Source organism: Argopecten irradians, chromosome 2 (assembly GCF_041381155.1).
Source record: "Argopecten irradians isolate NY chromosome 2, Ai_NY, whole genome shotgun sequence".
Classification (NCBI taxonomy): Eukaryota; Metazoa; Mollusca; class Bivalvia; order Pectinida; family Pectinidae; genus Argopecten; species Argopecten irradians.
Window position 1 is genome coordinate 40,630,992 of NC_091135.1, and position 20,944 is coordinate 40,651,935.

The 20,944-nt window shown below is 34.4% G+C and overlaps 2 protein-coding genes across 2 annotated transcripts in view; one reads left to right on the forward strand and one right to left on the reverse strand.

Moving 5' to 3' along the window:
• The window catches only part of LOC138315484 (core-binding factor subunit beta-like), a 50,428-nt gene extending 45,110 nt beyond the window's left edge, over positions 1-5,318 (forward strand). Inside the window, exon 6 of the mRNA XM_069256537.1 lies at positions 937-5,318. Coding sequence (XP_069112638.1) covers positions 937-990 — 54 coding nt within the window. The 3' untranslated portion in view covers positions 991-5,318. The remainder of the gene's footprint in view (positions 1-936) is intronic.
• A 4,178-nt stretch (positions 5,319-9,496) lies between these two features.
• The window catches only part of LOC138315486 (katanin p80 WD40 repeat-containing subunit B1-like), a 32,878-nt gene continuing 21,430 nt past the window's right edge, over positions 9,497-20,944 (reverse strand). The window contains exons 16-18 of the mRNA XM_069256540.1: positions 20,569-20,643; positions 17,461-17,577; positions 9,497-16,385 (exon numbers count right to left, since the gene is read on the reverse strand). Coding sequence (XP_069112641.1) covers positions 16,253-16,385; positions 17,461-17,577; positions 20,569-20,643 — 325 coding nt within the window. The 3' untranslated portion in view covers positions 9,497-16,252. The remainder of the gene's footprint in view (positions 16,386-17,460; positions 17,578-20,568; positions 20,644-20,944) is intronic.

The following is a 20,944-nucleotide window of genomic DNA, read 5'->3' on the forward strand; positions in this document are numbered from 1 at the left end:
GTATGTATAACAGGTACTAAACTGCATTAACTACCTGGCTGGAATTAGGTCTATAAGTGATTGTCTGTATATTAGTCATCTCTTTATCTACCTCTGTGGAGGACAACTGGTGAAAGCCTGGTTAGCTTGATATCTGCCAAACAAACCTGCATTTTTTTATGGACTGCAATAAAGATGGGTATATAGTCTGTTGTATCCTGCCCTGTCTCATCCTGTTCTGTCCTATCTTGTATTGAAAGACAGAGGCGATGCTTTTCTTTCTTACAAATACATCTAATTTCTTTGATCTGTAATCTTTATTGAAGAAATAAAAAAAAAAAAAATGAACTTCCAGGCAAAATGACTAGAAATGTACAGAATTTTAAAATGATAATGTGTACTGGTAATTTTAAAGAATGCATCCAGACTGATTAACAAAAATGAAAGATCAGTGAAAGTTTGTTTCAAAATATATGTCTGATAGATGAAAAATCAATCATAATACACTTTGTGATATAATACATTCTACAGCATATGGAAATTGTTTCTGCATTACCATTACATGTAAATAAATGAAACATCTAATTTGAAGAAAATATTGATGGATGGATTTAGTTTCTATTTTTGAAAATTCACTGTGAATAATGCATGACGTTTAAGCATGGATTATTTTTTCTATTTTCATTTTGTTCATAACTCAATGTTCACAAACTTAGTTGCACCATCTCATTGGTACAAAGGGAGGTAACTTGATATTGTCCAAAGTACCAAATTTTACAATGTTCTTTTAAAATGTTTTGTTCCTAGAAATAAAGATCATTCGAATTGTCCTTTATGGATTTCAAGCCTAACTGGAACATAGGCTTATATATCTTTCAAATGAAATTAAACTATTTCTAATAATTTATTCTAAATCTGCCATATGATAACTAACAGAATCTGTTTTGTTTTTTCCAGACACGTCACAGAAGTTCACGTACCAGTCCCACTGAGACCAGTGGTAGCGAATGACGGCCATTTCCTGTTCCCATGGAAACAACGCATGTACATATTGTAGAAATGTTTAAAAATCTCCACAAAGGAGAATAATTTATTCTATTTTACAAAAGAATGTTATATAAATATGATATATACTTGAGAGAATAGTACTACATTGACATGTTAAAGAACTACACCTATTGCTTGGAATTGTTTGTCGTATTTACATATCATTGACTGAGAGTTTCTGGGTAGAGACAATCTCAGAAATTCTTTAATGGCTGGGGGTGGGAGACAAGGGAGAGTTTATTTTTCATTAGTTGGTGAGAACTTTTGGGGTAATCCCTATTTCATTGCTTATGAAGACATTTGGGGATATTCTCTCTTTATTTTCTTTTGAGGACATCCAGGGAATATTTCTAATTCATTAAAGGGAGACACTAGATATTGTTTCTTTAGTTTTCGAGACTTCAGAGGAAGATCCCTGTTACACTGGTGGTGACCATCCCATGGAGACATCCTTTTTTCATTAACCACCCTTTTTTTTTTTACTGGGTTTGGATATCTCATAGGAAGATTTTTTTTTTTGTGGTTGTGAGCATCCCATAGAGAGATGTAGGGAAGGGAGGGTCACATTTGTTTGGGATATTAGGGGAGCAGGAAATATCTGTTTCACTCTCTAAAGGTTATTGGGTGCAGGAGGGTGCCAGGGGAAAGCAGGATATATTTCACTTGTTAACAAGAATGCAAAGGGAGACCCAGGGTACTCATTTTTACTAATATGTAGGGCACAGTGTATTGGAGACATCAACATGGGGGAGGCTGTAATTCTTGATGAAGATGCTCACCTATGAAATATACCTAATTAAGAAATCCTGTTGCAAATGTTCTTCTTCAATCATTTCATTATTGAGATATCAATAGGTCAGTAGATATTACATTGACCAAGACCATTCCAGGGGAACTTAGGATATGTTTTACATCAATAGAATTACATACCAGATGTGATGAACCTGCTCATTTTAGAGCTAATGGATGATATAGATCTTCTCTCCCCACTATATTGATATTGTGATAACTGTCTACTTATTTTTGTTGCTTTCTGTAATTTCAAAAAGGACAAGAAAGGATACGATTTAAGCTCAATCATCTTTTAATGACATGAATGCTTAATGACCTATTCTTTATAAGTTGCAAGTGAAATCAATCATAACTGAAAATTTTGAATAATAAAGCATCATGTGATGCAGTTTTAAAACTAATCCCAAAAATAACTATATGAAAACAGATAAATTTATTTTTGTTTTGATATAATTGTGTCTTGTTCCAAGATTTCACACATGCAAATCATTTTTATACATAAAACTTTTTCACTTCAAAATTTTCAGTTAAAATATTCTTTAAACATTCTACTTACAAAAAGTATTTAATACTTTAGTATATTTTAACATTTAAGCTTTCATAGATTTTGATAGCGTGCACACAGATAGATATGTTTATTTGGTTGTCTAGTTTAAAAGAGTAATTCTTTAACAATTGTGAGACTGCAAATAATTAATACAGTTTGATAAGTGTACAGGGATTGTGCAATATTTTGAAGGTGGCCACTATAGATGGTCAAATATTCTAGTCGAGTCCTATTGGTAGAAATATGTTGTTATGTCTATCCATTATTTATCTATATATACTTGCTGCTTCAAGAAAGGTGATAAAGCCTTTCTAAAGCTTCATTTTAAATCTGTGAATGAATTCCAAAATAATTTTGCAGTTGACTATCAAAACATTTGCATTTGAATATTGAGCAAGGGGAGGTAATTCAATCTTTCAAATTCTTTCATATTTTATTAAACAGGTGAAATTCTGATTATTTTCTTTCTTTAAATGGCATTTAGAGTAAAAATTTTACTCTTAGACTAAAACAAAACTAATTGTCTACTTACTTGTTCAGCTACATATTTTTGAAATGAACTGTTCCAACATCAGAATTAGAAGAAAGCAAATGTATTTTGATACTTGGCGTTAAACACCATTATATTGTACTATCAGCAGTGTGCCATCCCCTTCACCGCTGGTCTGTATATATACTATATATGTAATTATTTCCATTGTGTTTACCTATATATATATATTCAATTGTTAAAATGCTTTATTTCCTAACATTGCAAAGAACCTGAACATCCAATCACACATGGTTTATTTATTTATTCATAACTAATGATATTATTGATTAAGTTGACACTTTATCAATTTTTTTCCTCAATTATCTTCTGATCAACTTAACCAATATCATTTATAGTTTTAATTTTTAATATATCTGCTAATTGTTATTGAGTTAAAAGAAGAATATTATTCATCATTATTTTTTACGATGTAGATCCTCAGTTTGATTGGTGTGTATATGCATATAATTATATACTATATGGTGATTGGTGGATGTGTTGCAAAATGGAGAACCTCTATGATTGATCATGTTAAAGCCAACCGATAGAATTACAGAATTCAAAATTCATTCTCATTTTTGAAAGTGTATAATGGATGTTAGTTTATATAACTTCCACTTGACATATATTTTCGTAGAACAAAAACATTGTCACAGGAAATTCCAAGGACGAGTGTTTCTGATGAATGAGTACAACATATTCAGTAATACCAGGTTATCTATAGCCTATGTTATGCCTATGCAACCTGTGCAATGAAATCCATCAATCATATTCAATGTGTCATTAATTCCAAAGAATCATTCCAGATACTCGAGTAAAATGCCACAGTGCATTACCATATTTCACTGATTATTTATTATATACATATGTACATTTATATATTTATTTTCATAACTTGATCTTTGTCGTTTATTTATATAATATCATTTGAGTTGATAAGACATTTGGTGCCTAGTTTATGGTAGTTTTATTACATTTCCTTTGTTTGGCGTTACAAAATATTCAGAGAATAAGATAATTTATCTCATTTATATTTAAGTTCAAACATATGATATAGAACAATTTTACTGACAATAATCTGTGGTACCTGTACTGTGTCATATCAAGCTTTATTTCAATAAGATGCAAATTATAACATTTTACAACAAAACGTACAATCAATAATAACACAGATGTCTTGGACACACAGACACAGGAGACTTTAATACAGATACAATGGTGACTCAGTTACACATACATTGGAGACTTTGATACACATGTGACTCAGGTATACACACACTACAGGTGACTTGGATAGACTGACACAGGTGACTCAGTCACACACACACTGCAGGTGACTTGGATAGACAGACACAGGTGACTCAGTCACACACACACTGCAGGTGACTTGGATAGACAGACACAGGTGACTCAGTCACACACACACTGCATGTGACTTGGATAGACTGACTCAGGTGACTCAGCCACACACACACTGCATGTGACTTGGATAGACCGACTCAGGTGACTCAGTCACACACACACTGCATGTGACTTGGATAGACCAACTCAGGTGACTCAGTCACACACACACTGCAGGTGACTTGGATAGACAGACACAGGTGACTCAGTCACACTCACACAGCAGGTGACTTGGATAGACCGACTCAGGTGACTCAGTCACAAATACGCAGGGGTATTGGGCACATAGATACAAGTGACTCAAATTACACATACACAGGTAACTTGGAAGCACATACACATGTGACTCTGTAACAAATACACATGTGACTCAGTTACACATACACAGATAACTTGGAAGCACATACACATGTGACTCTGTTACAAATACACATGTGACTCAGTTACAAATACACATGTGACTCAGTTACACATACACAGGTGACTTGGACACACAGACACAGGTGACTCAGTCACACATACACAGGGAAATTGGACACATAGATACAAGTGACTCAAATTACACATACACAGGTAACTTGGAAGCACATACACATGTGACTCTGTTACAAATACGCATGTGACTCAGTTACACATTGACATACACAGGGGATTTGGACACACAGACACACGTGATTCAGTTACACATACACAGGCGACTCAGTCACACATACATAGGGGACTTGGACGCACACATAGGTGACTCAGTCACATAAAAAAGTTGACTCAGTCACAATATGCAGGTTACTCAGGTATACATACACAGGGGACTTGGACATACATACACATGTGATACACAGGTAACTATGGCTCACAATGAGCCAAGCACAGAAACTTACCAAAGACGTAATTTGTTTGTGCATTCGCAAAGCTAAATGCTCATAAGAAATCCTTTACATTCAGTATCAGAACACTCAGTATTTCAGAAATACTCTGTGCCTGTATTTTAAGCAAATAAAAAGAGATTTATTTTTCAAAAGACATTTCTTGTCATTGTTTTCATTACATAGACATATGCCAGAGAGAATAGAGATGATGGTATCATCTTCTCACTTCACAGTATTAATCTGGTTTCTGTGTTGCCTACAACATACATGTATTGTAATGTTAGAGTGACAGTGACATTGTCACAGAATAGCTATAGTGTGTGAAAACTTTAACTCAAACATCATGGACACCTTGTTTAGAGAAAGGTTTGCTTGAGAGTGTGTTCTACGGATCCAGAATCACAGGTCAAAAGTCAAGTTCAATATTTCTAAAACAAGAGGCCCATGGGCCTTAACGGTCACCTGAGTTAGAATATATAATGAAACAAATAATGAAACAAATTAAAGACATATAAACACTATATGCTGGGCCTTAAAGTTGGTCAGTGATTTATAAATTTGACCTTTTTAGACTATGAAGAGTATTTGCTTCCATCAAACCTGTGAACTTAGAGGTATCTTTTGAAATTTCAATCAATTTGACCCTGTTAAATTTGGTCCTGCCCCTCTGGTCCCCCAGGGGATCATCGAGGACGGATATGGATATTAAAATGTTATCTCAGGCTAATAATTCTAACCAAGTTTGACTCGTTTCCAATGAAAATTGAGCAAAAAATGCTCATAGATGTGTTTTCCCTATATAAACTATAGTAAACTTGACCCCCTCCCCAGGGGGAAATGTGAGACCCCTGCAGGGTCATATAATTCACAATTTTTGTAAAGGACCTTAAGAATTTTCTATTTATGAAAAGTATTTGTTTCTACCATTTCCAGAATTTCAGAAGAAGATTTTTTAAGTTTTAGCCTATTTGACCCATTTTTAGCCCCGCCCCTCTGCCCCCAGGGGATCGGCCTGGATCAATGTGGATATGATGTTAAAATGCTATCTCAGGCTAATAATTCTAACCAAGTTTGACTCGTTTCCAATGAAAATTGAGCAAAAAATGCTCTTAGATGTGTTTTCCCTATATAAACTATAGTAAACTTGACCCCCTCCCCAAGGGAAAACGTGAGACCCCAGGGTCATATAATTCACAACTTTTGTAAAGGACCTTAAGACCTTTCTATTTATGAAAAGTATTTGATTCTACCATTTCCAGAATTTCAGAAGAAGATTTTTGAAGTTTTAGCCTATTTGACCCCTTTTGACCCCGCCCCTAAGGCCCCTGGGGGTCAGTCATAGAAAATTTGTTAATAGGATTAAATGGCCATCTCATACTGATAATTCTGATAACATTTGACTCATTTCCTATTACAAATGACCAAATAATGCTCAAAAATGTGTTTTCTCAATATAAAGTATAGTAAACTTAACCCCTTCCCCAGGGGGAAACTAGAGACCCCAGGGTCATATAATTCACAATTTTTGAAAAGGACCTTAAGACCTTTCTATCTATGAAGAGTATTTGATTCTACCACATCTGTGAGTGGAGAAGAAGATTTTTGAAATTTTACTCAATTTTACCCCTTTTGGCCCCTCCCACAGCCCCCTGGGGGCTGGGGACCATATAATTCACAATTTTGATTGGCCTTATGCCTTAGAAGGTTTGTGCAAAATTTCATTGAAATTGCTTCAGCAGTTTTGGAGAAGAAGTCGAAAATGTAAATTGTTTACGGACATACGACGCACGACGCGACGACGACGACGGACAAAAGGCGATTAGAATAGGTCACTTGAGACTTTGTCTCAGGTGACCTAAAAAGGACTTTGATATCACTATGGTGACAGTGGCATTGTCCAGAAATGGTTCCATGTGAATAATCAAATTCCCTTGCAGTGACCATAATCAAACTTCATGGACAACTACAGACGAATAAGAGCCTTATGTAATTTAACAAGAGGCCCAGAGGGCCTGTATCGCTCACCTGGTTTTTTGTTAGTAATTATCACAAGACTCTGACAATTAGAAAAATAAGCAAAATTGACTCCCAAAGTTTAATTTTGAATCACAACCATACAATGATGCTATTGATACCATACAAATATGCTATCCAATACATAGGTTCAGAGACAAAGTAATTTATATGAAAATAGTAGCCTAATTGACCTTTTTGACCTCGCATATATTGCCATTTAAGGCCAGGGGGTAAGCCCTATCATTTGTACAATTTCAAATCCCAACCTTATAATTGCATTATAAGTGCTTTTCCATTCTTAGTTGCAGAGAAGAAGTCGTTTATATGGAAATAGCTAAATTGACCCCTTTTGACCCCACCCTTCAGGCCCCCGGGGGGTCAGCCCCATCATTTGCAAAATTTTGAATCCAAACCCTATAAGGATGTTAAGTTATACAAGAAGTCATTTATATGGAAATAGCCACATTGACCCCTTTTGACCCCTCTCCTCAGGCTCAGGGGGGGGTGTCAGCACAATTTTGAATCCCAACACTATAAGGATGCTACCATTGCATTATGGGTGCTATACCATGCTTAGTTTCAGAGAAGAAGTTGTTTATATGGAAATAGCCAAACTGACCCCTTTTGACCCCGCCCCTCAGGCCCCTGGGGGGTCAGCCCCATCATTTGCACAATATGGAATCCCCACCCTATAAGGATGCTACCATTGCATAATGGGTGCTATGCCATGCTTAGTTGCAGAGAAGAAGTCATTTATATGGAAATAGCCAAATTGACCGCTTTTGACCCCGCCCCTCAGACCCCCGGGGGGTCAGCCCTATCATTTGCGCAATTTTGAATTCCCACCCTATAAGGATGCTACCATTGCATTATGGGTGCTATACCATGCTTAGTTTCAGAGAAGAAGTCGTTTATATGGAAATAGCCAAATTGGCCCCTTTTGACCCCGCCCCTCAGGCCCCCGGGGGGTCAGCTCCATTATTTGTACAATTTTGAATCCCCACCCTATAAGGATGATACAATTGCATTATGGGTGCTATCCCATGCTTAGTTTCAGAGAAGAAGTCGTTTATATGGAAATAGCCAAATTGACCCCTTTTGACCCCGCCCCTCAGGCCCCCCGGGGGTCAGCCCCATCATTTGTACAATTTTGAATCCCCACCCTATAACGATACTACAATTGCATTATGAGTGCTATCTCATGCTTAGTTTCAGAGAAGAAGTCGTTTATATGGAAATAGCCAAATTGACCCCATTTAACCCCGCCCCTCAGGCCCCTGGGGGGTTAGCCCCATCATTTGTACAATTTTGAATCCCCACCCTATAAGGATGCTTCCATTGCATTATGGGTGCTATCCCATGCTTGGTTTCAGAGAAGAAGTCGTTTATATGGAAATAGCCAAATTGACCCCTTTTGGCCCCATCCTCAGGCCCTCGGGGGGTCAGCCCCATCATTTGTACAATTTTCATTTAGTAGCCCATAAGGATGCTACCAGTCAAATTTTGTTGAAATCCGACCAGCGGTTATGGAGAAGAAGTCGATTGTTGACGGATGCCGGACACCGGATGCCGGATGCTGCAGTATCCTATAAGCTCACCTCGGTCCTTTGGACCAGGTGAGCTGAAAAAGGATCCCAAAGGTTCTTCCTTAAAACTTCACTTAAAAATCCAAGATGGCTTCCTAATGGCCATGTTGTTTTCCAGTTAGTCACAAAATGACATAAATGTCAAAATGTACATACAACTAAGGATCAAGGGCAACCTGTACAGCACATTTGAGAAATATCTTATCTGTACTCTACGGGTAGTAACAAACTTTTATAAAATGTCAAAATACATGTTGGCTGCCATTTTTGAAATAGCGGTAAAAAGAATGGTTTATGGACAGATAGACAGATGGACCATTCAACTAAACAACATGTGACTTGAATAGCCTACTGAAGATACTGTAAACAGGGATATTTTGGCGAATAATTATTTTCATGATTTGCATGCTTAAACCTTTTGCAGTGTTGTTATTTTTACATTATATGAATTTTAACAACATGTAGAAAGTATTATATATGGGGAGAAATTGTCATGATCTAATGACCTTTGCATAGTTAGCGTAAATTTACCCCTCACCTAACTTTCCATTTTTACGATAATACTGGATAGGTTAAAATTAAACCTGACATGACTGACACCATGCACATCTGACTGGTAGCTTAATGAAACAGTGAAGACATATTTTTTACATCGGTTAAATGTTATCTGATGGTCAATAAAGTCAGATTTCAAAAAATAAAAATAAAAAAAAATAACCAAAAGCATATGTCAATTATACAGAAATATTTATTGTGTAAAAATAATGCAGTGTTCCGTGGCCTGAGCCGTATATGAAGTGGACCAAATACTAGTCACTAAAACACACTATATAGACAGCACTTTAGGAAGCTTAAAACACAAATAAATTACTAGGATATATGTATAACCTACATACCAATTAATAAGCACAATTGCATAGGGACAATTTGTTCTCAGAGCACATTTAATGATTAACAAAACAGACGATAGTCATTCCATTATTTGTGAGACTCAAATTCAGTTTTTCTTAATGCACATACAATACATGAAAAATATGGAATCAACAATAAACATGTAATCTAGATGTAATAATGACATTGATGTTCCTTAGTCTATTTTTTACAATTTGATGATGGTCTTCAATATTTTTTCAGTGATCTTCCCCTGTTTTTGAAGTTCAACTATGAAACTAATAACTACCAACTTCGAGTTGGTAACTATTAGTTTCATTTTCAAATTAAATCTATCATTTTCTAAATTGTGACCTGAAGAAAGCTTACATAGAAATACATCAACTATTCATCAAAATCAGAAAACCTATACTTTATCATAAAAAAAAATCAATCTTTTAATGAAACATGTAGATTAAAAGGTACATGTACAATATTCCATTATACATTGAAGAATTAATTAATTAATGACCCTGTTCATGCTTCATTGCATTCATTCACTCTCACATACACTTAAACAAATATATCAATTTGGAATCATTTCTAATTGTTATCATTTGAAAAATTAAAACTATTCAATATAATATATACTGTTTTTTTGACAGGAATATAAACATTGACTCTTTCTCTATACATGCATGTTAACATACATCCTGAACTAGTAAGTGAGTGTTCAGATCACCTTTCCATCTTAAGGAATTCACCTATGAGGTTACATAATGAACTATTTCGGCTCTAGAACTAAAAGAATAAGCATGTTTAGCTGTAAATCACATAATGGAGCAATGATAAAGGTTTTAATTTGTCAAATTAGACCTTGTCCACTCCAATACCCAAATAACTTGTAACATCATAGCTAGGTATTTAACTCCCCTGGCCTTACTGACAGAAAGATTTACTTTGAAAGACAAATGGTGAAAAGGGGAAATTAAATAATGGTTGTCAGAAAGGTGATGAGAATTGCGCCCCAAACCATACAAGATTAAATCTGATTGGAATATGACATATAAGACACTACTAGCCATAAAGTATCCATAACAACGGACATATGGTATTGTTTTCAATTTGAGATTCTAAATTAATTTTTAAACAAAACAGAAACTTGTTGACCATCAACATAATGGAACAGTATTCAATATGGAAATAAATGATGAGTTCTAGTTATGCATTTTTCCAGGCATTTTAATCATTTAGTAAAATCATTTTAACCCCAGCATACTTCTTGGTAATTAAAAAGCAGTCTACTTGATGCTGAAAACTTAAATGAAGTTTGATGGCATTCATTTGTGTAAATTAACAACACTTCATTTCAACATGCTTAAAGCATTTCATTAATTTACACAAACTAGTATCCAAGCATGACACAGATCAAGAATCAATAAACTACATAATACCAGTACCTAATTAATATGAAGCATAAAGGCATGTAAATATTGTTTACAAGTTATATTCATAGTATACAAATCATAGTTCTTGTAGCATATGTACATTGTAGTCTGTGTATAGTATCTGAATCATACCACCAGGTAGCAATAGGTATGTCATGGTTTCAAAATGTAATTCTAATTAAACTAAACTTTGGACAATATTGCCCCCCTCCTCAATCTCCCAGAACACCAAATACCATTAGCTACACATATTAAGGCATAGTAACGATTCCCGAACTCTTCAGACTATCAATGGGCCGTGGATTCACAGTCTAGTGATCCTGAACCCTCAGGAGAAGGAAGTCAGACCATTTTCTGTTTTGCCTGCAGACAACTTTTGTCATATGAAGATAGATTTTTACAAATCCAAACAAATTCTACAAGATGATAGCTGAACTTGTCAGAATAATGATTGATTCTGGAGGCAATTGGAGACTGAAATGTCTAAACTCTGTAAAGTCATGAATTCGAACCACGGGTACACTTGTCTCTGAAACCAATGTCCTGGGCATGATGTAGGTGGTAAGAGAACTATAACAAACATATCATACACCCCTGCAATATAGAAGGACCTCCAGATACAATACACTGTACATCACCGATCTCAATAGGGATTAAATCTACATCTGTTCAGTATAGCAGGACCTCCAGATACAATACACTGTACATCACCCATCTCAATAGGGATTAAATCTACATCTGTTCAGTATAGCAGGACACCCAGATACAATACACTGTACATCACCCATCTCAATAGGGATTAAATCTACATCTGTTCAGTATAGCAGGACACCCAGATACAATACACTGTACATCACCCATCTCAATAGGGATTAAATCTACATCTGTTCAGTATAGCAGGACCTCCAGATACAATACACTGTACATCACCCATCTCAATAGGGATTAAATCTACATCTGTTCAGTATAGCAGGACCTCCAGATACAATACACTGTACATCACCGATCTCAATAGGGATTAAATCTACATCTGTTCAGTATAGCAGGACCTCCAGATACAATACACTGTACATCACCGATCTCAATAGGGATTAAATCTACATCTGTTCAGTATAGCAGGACCTCCAGATACAATACACTGTACATCACCCATCTCAATAGGGATTAAATCTACATCTGTTCAGTATAGCAGGACCTCCAGATACAATACACTGTACATCACCCATCTCAATAGGGATTAAATCTACATCTGTTCAGTATAGCAGGACACCCAGATACAATACACTGTACATCACCCATCTCAATAGGGATTAAATCTACATCTGTTCAGTATAGCAGGACCTCCAGATACAATACACTGTACATCACCCATCTCAATAGGGATTAAATCTACATCTGTTCAGTATAGCAGGACCTCCAGATACAATACACTGTACATCACCCATCTCAATAGGGATTAAATCTACATCTGTTCAGTATAGCAGGACACCCAGATACAATAAATACCCTATCCTGGTAAAGGATTTACTTCGTTTTTATTTGACCTCCAATAGTCTAAGTTATTTACGAATGTGAATGCGAGATGGAGGAAAGCCAGATTCACAATGGCTTGGCTTCCACACTCTTTACCTAACTTCAAATATAGAAGTTACTATTTCAATAGGTTTTGAAAATCTACTGAAGTTTTTGCTAGGTGAAGCACATGATGTCTGTTAGAATGTTACTATTGATAACTTCCCTACCTACTGGTATAGTTAATACTGGTAAACATAATGCAATACTAATGCTGTGATATATTTTTGATTTTAGCAGAAGTTAACCTTATATTTTATATAAACATTCTCTCAATGAATTCCATGTCCCCAATACACCAGACTAGTTAGCCAAAGCACCTACAGGGCAGCGAAAAGGTGTGATAGCTGATGCATTTCACTTCACCACGATGGCTGGGTTTTTTTTGGTGGATTTGTTCATGTAGCTATAACTGGACATCAAAACATTCAGTAACTTAAATATTCAGAAACAAACATTTCAAACTATGATTTTGTTCTTTAAGATGGATAACCTTTTTTTCTATCCTGGGATAATTTAGCATTTAACCCGATAAAAGATTATGGTAAAAAACTGAATCACCGGGCTGTTCTGTGGTATAACATTTAGCATGATTATTAAAATACAGAACATATAAAGGAAACACAAATCAGTTTATACCTATCATAGTAACATTGCTTGTCCGTTTATCTTGTGTATCAATTTAATATGTGGACTAGAATCTGGCCTTACATATTGTAATTGTTAATGATTCAATCATGTTTGTAATCAAATTACACTAATTCACAAGAACATATAGGTAAGGGAGGTAACTCAGACAAAACATACTGAAACTCAATTCCATTATCAAGAACCAAGTGAACTGGTTAGATGTTGAAACTTTGATAACTTTTGATATTTCAGTATAACTTGTGATACATGTGGTCTATTGAAATATCTATTTATTAATGTTTTGCTCCAAATTCATTTTACCCTCAACAGTTTCTCTACTGATTGGTTTGATTCACTATTTACCCAATTCAGATAGAAACACCTTAGTACATAACTAGCATATATATGAAAAAAGTAAAGTCAGAGGTTTTAAAAATATCAGTTTTATGAATGTGAATTTGGTGAGCGGGTGAAAATGAGAACAATTTCTATACAACATCGGTATAAGCAATATTTGGCATAAGCATCAAGAGTGCCATTTAAAAGGAATGAAATCTGGTGTGACACTGGTGGAATTTCTAACATATTTGTATACTCACTCTTACATGTTCTCACTCGCTCATATTCAATGTTCATATGTGTAGACAACAACACAGAATTACATATAGATCTTGGCATAAAGAAACACATAACCTATATCATATATGATCATGACACCAGCTCCGCCTTAACAGACCTGACTGAGTGGAAAAATAGGTACCAGTTTATAGAATATTTCTTTTCATTGCATTTTTATAAGGACTATAACATCATTAATTAAATCAAACTACCATTTTTTCCTACCACGTAATTTTTTTATATGCTATATATATCAACATAAAAATGTTATGTATCTGATAATAATGATTGGTCAAGACTTGTTGTATTCAACCAAAAACTTAAATCACCAATTGTGAATATGTGTCTGATTTTTAAAGGAAATAGTATTTTTAACACAACCAAATATTTAAGGGGTGCTTAAGCTAAACTCACAACCATCTAAGTACATAAGTCACAGAGGACAGGGGTACAGAAAGCCATAAAATTTGTGTCAATACATTTTCATGTCATTTCCACGCTGGTTTTAACAACACAGAAATTAGAATTCTAACATTGAGAATGCCATAATGTTGGATTCAACATTTTAACAAATATAGCAACTTACAACAGATACATGGAAGTGCAAAACTAGAAAATATTTAGAAATAACACACTTTAGATAGAAATTTCCTGCAATGCAAACTTCAAACAAAACAACTTTTTGGCTCTATCAAATGTGATTATGTCTTCCAAGTGATGTATACGTAGCTTATGAAAGCATTGAATAATATTTATGCCAGAGAAGCTAAAAACAAGAAAACTTTTATTTGCTGATCATGAATACATTTTTTAAGAAAATTAATACAGCTTATTTACTATAATCCATCTGGAATGTTTTGTAGGTAACCAGTCTGACTGTAACAATAACTAGACAATAAGTATTGATTACATATTCCCAGGTATTATCCAATATTACATCTACTACAAAGTACATATAATAATTGTAACTATCATTATATAACATTGCTTGTCACTATTTATTGAGATATGATCATATTTTTTTAGGTTTAACATTATTTGAAAGTATTGTGAACATAGAAGACAAAGTACAATGTAATGAACTTACAGCACTCTGTTTCACCTTACTGGCTGGCAACTTGTTATAATTTCCTCATTACCAATGGTGCCTTGACTTCAAATTATTTTGGTGGAAATCACTATTGATAAAGCCTTGATTTATGTGCATTAAAGAACTGTAAAAATTCTAACCAGACACATATATATCACATGTAAAACAGATTATCAGCAGTCAGCCCAAAACATCCATAGCATCTTATATAATTAGAAGCATCCACATGTTAAAGCCATGACAGAAGTTTTTAGACTGTTTCTGTACCGCAAACATGCATACAGTCATGTAACACTGACACACAGTTACATACAATAATACGTAGGCCATTTTTTCTATAAACATGTATTGCTATAACATTAAGGCCAATCATGTAAGGTACTGTATTTATGTCTTATGGCATACACGTATATACTAGAATATCCAATTTAAGCCTTATTTCTTTGTCAAACCACTGATAAAGCTTATGAACTACTGATGAAGACGAATTATATAGCAAGAATCACATCTGACAATAATTCCAATAAACAAACAATTTCACAGAGCTATGGTAGTTGACTTTGTTTTGGCAGAGCTGGCCACCTTAAGTTTTAAACACAAGTTTCAGCTCATCTCACCTTCTTGGTGTTCATGACAAACTGATGGATCACATTGCTAATGACCATGACTTTACTTACTGTTAAAATTGCTGATAACGGTTCTGATACATTTTGTCCTACTGCATGCTGACATAGAATACTATACATATCACAAATAGGGTGCCACTGATCACACACCAGGCTAGTTAGACTAGTCTCTGCTGCCTTCTGTCCCTCAACACCTCCAAGTGTCTCGTGTAAATATCACACACCAAGGAACTAGCACTATAACATTTGGTATATTGTGTAAATACCTAGTTCATCTTCATACCACAATGTTGGAATTTAGCACTGGTATAGGAGGCTTCACTTTCACTAACTTCAAATGTTTGTGCTAAAGCAATATTGTGAATTTTAATGGGGATATTATCCAGTATCATTATTTCCTTGATTTTCCCCTCTGTCCACATTTATTTGTAAAATTTCTGTTTCACTAGTGATGTGGAACACACAGCACAGAGAGTCGACCTGTATATAACTAGATAAACACAAAAGGTTGTAATTGGTCAGTTATCAATCCAGAATAACTCGCAGCTCCACATTGTCTCACATACTCTGTGTTCATGCTTGTGCTGAGACAGGGTTTGTGAATGTTATTGGTTGAAAGCTTTACTAGACGTTTAATCCAAATTGTTTATAAGAATTTGAAGTTCGCGGAACACTGTGCCGACTTTTCCCTGAATGTTTTGTCGTTTGTCCATGTCACTCCTAATTTGTATAATAACACTATAGGCTGCGTTACACTTCCTATACCTAAAATAAAACCGAAAACAATTGTCAAATGTAAACTTTATTTTTATCATAACATACAAAAAATTGTCTTTTCAAACCTTAATTTACATCACAAAAGAAAGACATTATCCATAATACGGTAAGCAATACAAAATTAGCTTAGCAAAGCTCATACAGTATCAGAGACAAGTGGCATTTTCCTATACCTTATCCATCTTAGTTCAAATCATCACTTTCATTCCTTATTACTAAATAAAATTGTCGTAATATTCCTTCAATCAATTCTGAAATTCAGCTCTCTCTAAATTCTTTCCCTTATGTACATTTATCTTGTTATGATAACTTCCCTCCCATTCTCTCTATATCTACATCCATTCTTAACTATAGCCCTTCATGAAACCTCTCTCTAAACCTGTAACCATTTCTAACTACAGACCCTTTCTTCTGATTTTGCCCTCTTCTAATAGATGTTCATTTCTACTTTTTTTTCCAAACTGAATATGAAATTTTCTAATGACATTTTTTAAAAGCATATCATACTTTTAACCATCTTCAAATTCTCTTTTATAATGCTCCTTTAATTATCAAAAAACCAAATTTTATGCAAATGACTCAGTTCTATCAAACTCTGTTAAGATACTTCACTTTTGAATCATTTTCTTAAAAAGACCCTGACAGAACTGGACCATAGGCTTAAACATTTTAACAAAAAGCAGTAAATGAACACAGAAAATGGTCTTATTATACCCACAACCGATACATCTCATAAATATTGTCCATCAAACTATAATAAACTACTTCTTAAATGCTGAATGTACCACATTCATCATAATTAGTACCAATTATCATATACCCTGTGACTTCACAAGGCATTCATAATCAAGAAATAAAAGATATGTGCACCAGTCTTGATCAGTTAAGTCTTTGCTTTATGAGGAAAGTGATATAGAATAATTTGTTTCCATGACAAATGGGATTATCTAAATATACATCAACTCAACAAAAATGACAGTTTACGGGGTGCTTATCACAGTGAATATGGTACCAACTTTTGTATGACTCGGTTGTGGTGTAAAATAGACTGTCATTGACTTACCTCTCTTCTCGTGAGATATCCACACCCACAGACGGAGGAGCTGTTAGATTGGACTTGATCACAGGTCCAAAATTTCTTAAAATTATTTTCAAGGCATTGCAGGCAGTCATAACATAACTGGAAAGGAAAAATGGGTATGTCATACCATTACAATATGATTATCAATTTACATGGTCTTAAAAGCACTTACTGCTGTCAGAGAACTATTGTACTAAAATATGCTCTACTTCATACTAAATATACTCTTCTTCATACTAAAATATACTCAATATACTCTTCTTCATACTAAAATATACAATATACTCTTCTTCATACTAAAATATGCTCTACTTCATACTAAAATATGCTCTACTTCATACTAAAATATGCTCTACTTCATACTAAAATATGCTCTACTTCATACTAAAATATGCTCTACTTCATACTAAAATATGCTCTACTTCATACTAAAATATGCTCTACTTCATACTAAAATATGCTCTACTTCATACTAAAATATGCTCTACTTCATACTAAAATATGCTCTACTTCATACTAAAATATGCTCTACTTCATACTAAAATATGCTCTACTTCATACTAAAATATGCTCTACTTCATACTAAAATATGCACTACTTAATACTAAAATACAGTGGAACCTCCCGAAACCGATCATGGTCGGTGCATATAATTTCGGCCGGTTTAGAGAGGGTTCGGTTTGGAGAAGTGAACCGAATACCGATCAGTTTAGAGAGGGTTCGGTTTGGAGAAGTGAACCGAATACCGATCATCACGATCCGGATTTAATCGATCGGAAGTCGTTTTTTACATTAGTGCACCGCATGTATGCCTAGTGTTCGTTAAAACCGACCGATATTGATTGTTAATGTGAATGTTATCACAAAAGAGAAAATCATACGTTTAAAAGGAATGGATTACAGCAAACTTGACTTTGTTACCGCTTATAAATGTAGTTTAGTTAGTTGCGTGAATGTTCTTGGGGATGTTCTCGTCTGCAACCTACATACGACCAATCGCTTCCGGTTACGTCAAGAATCAAATTATATGGTCTAATTACACGATGATCAGTCGATGCCGGTCATTATATGACATAGTCATTTTCTAAAACAATACATGGCTTCGGCTTCTTCATACAGATAATTTACGTTATCCAACAACTTCAGTTTGTAAATAAAAAAACACGTGTAATTTGAATACGAAACTTTCTCTTTATTACTAGCTCTGCTTGTTTTCCTACAGTAAACAAACCGCGTGCACATGGTAGACCTTCGTTAGATATCTAAACAATAGGCATGATTAAATAATTACACCACCATCTCGGGTATAATTACCGTGTACATATACCTATAGCTTTTACACCTGTATACATGCCCCAGGACATGGCATGCGACAACTATGGTACAGGTACGTGTGTATTTCACGGTCGGTTGATCAGACCTCAATGCAATCTATCGGTGTCGCTCAGGTAAGGCCGGTTTTCAGAAGTGTATTTTAGTTACATTTGACTATTCCGATCTTAAAATCGGTCCGGCATTCGGAATTGGGAGGGATCAGTTTTGGGAAGTTTTATATACTATTAATAAAGAGGAATTCATTCCGTACATGACATCCATGTTCGGTTTCTAGAGGTGATCGGTTTTGAGAAGGTTCGGTTTTGGGAGGTTCCACTGTATACTCTACTTCATACTAAAATATGCTCTACTTCATACTAAAATATACTCTTCTTCATACTAAAATATGCACTACTTCATACTAAAATATGCTCTACTTCATACTAAAATATGCTCTACTTCATACTAAAATATGCTCTACTTCATACTAAAATATGCTCTACTTCATACTAAAATATACTCTTCTTCATACTAAAATATGCACTACTTAATGCTAAAATATACTCTACTTCATACTAAAATATGCTCTACTTCATACTAAAATATGCTCTACTTCATACTAAAATATACTCTTCTTCATACTAAAATATACTCTTCTTCATACTAAAATATACTCTACTTCATACTAAAATAAGCTCTACTTCATACTAAAATATACTCTTCAATATCTATAATCATGGCCATATACTTTTGCCAAATAAAAGGTACATTATTTGATTACTTATAACACTCAAATTTCTTTTGAATTCATAAGAACGCTAACATCATTAGAACTTCATGCAATGCATCGGACTTTAGCAAGTCTTCATAAGGCTACCGTACATTTCACGGCAATTTTTAGTTAATTTGTCACTTTAAGTTGCTCGTACATATATAGCTCTATATTATCATTATATTTTGTAATCTTATGTCGATAAATTTCGTACTTTTTCCCTTTCAATATAATGCAGTTGTCGATAAACAAAAGACACAACTCCCAGTCACAGATCAAAGAAGGAAACTCGCGATCGTACTCAAAACTTTTAACTTTTACTGCGCAATGATATCAGATATAGTTTGTCAATGCAACCAACACAAATAACTTTATAAGCGTTATAAGAACTTTCTTTTGCAGTTACCTTACTAACATTTGATTACAATAATCGATCAGTAGCATGAATTTCCTAAAATTTAGATAAACATGCACAATCCAAAATCCATCGAAAGTCTGCCGCGGAGGAAGACAGCGAAGAAGGCGTTGTTTGTGATTTTCGGAAGACTTCTGATCTCGGAGTAATACAAATATCATAGAGTCCCAACTGAACACTAAAATACTCCATCCATGGTGTATTTGTATGTACAAAATTCAATGTCTGTGGTTTTGATTATTGGGGTTTTATTTTTTCATACCATCAAGTATTACGTGAAATGAACAAAACAACTTTTAATTTTCATTGCGGAGTGGTTTCATTGTTTTGATGTGCACAGGCTCACCGAGTGTACCTAAGAATGCTGTTTCACAGCATCAAATATGCACTTCTTAAAATATGCTCTTCTTCATTTCCTTTATATTATTAATATATTTATGATGATGACTGCACAAATTTCATTATTATACTACCGGGTTCAAATTTATCATGCTCTTAAATTTGATTGTAAAGTTTACAATATTCAATAAGATAATTATATGTAACAAGCATTGGTCTAATTCATTACAGGTAAGGATACAATACATACCTATCATATTTACTCTTGAGCAGATCTTTGATGTGAGGCAGTAACGTAGCACATAGATCTAGACTCCAGAGTCCTCTGTAGAAACATCAAGTTAATGTTAAAATAAGTAAGGAATTGCATTACTGAATGCAAGGAGAATAATTTCATTACAAAGAATAGATAGAATTCAGAAAATAATTTGCTTTACATATTATTCTGGAACTGTTTAACAATAAGACCTCATCAATTTGAAGCATTTCTATTGGCCTAGCTTAACTTCACTTTAAACATGCATTCAAACTCACTGGAATACTTAGACAATATATACTATGGAATTAGTAATAAAGCAAGGTAACAAACAAAATCATCTATGGAGAAAAATCTGAACAAGTAACTT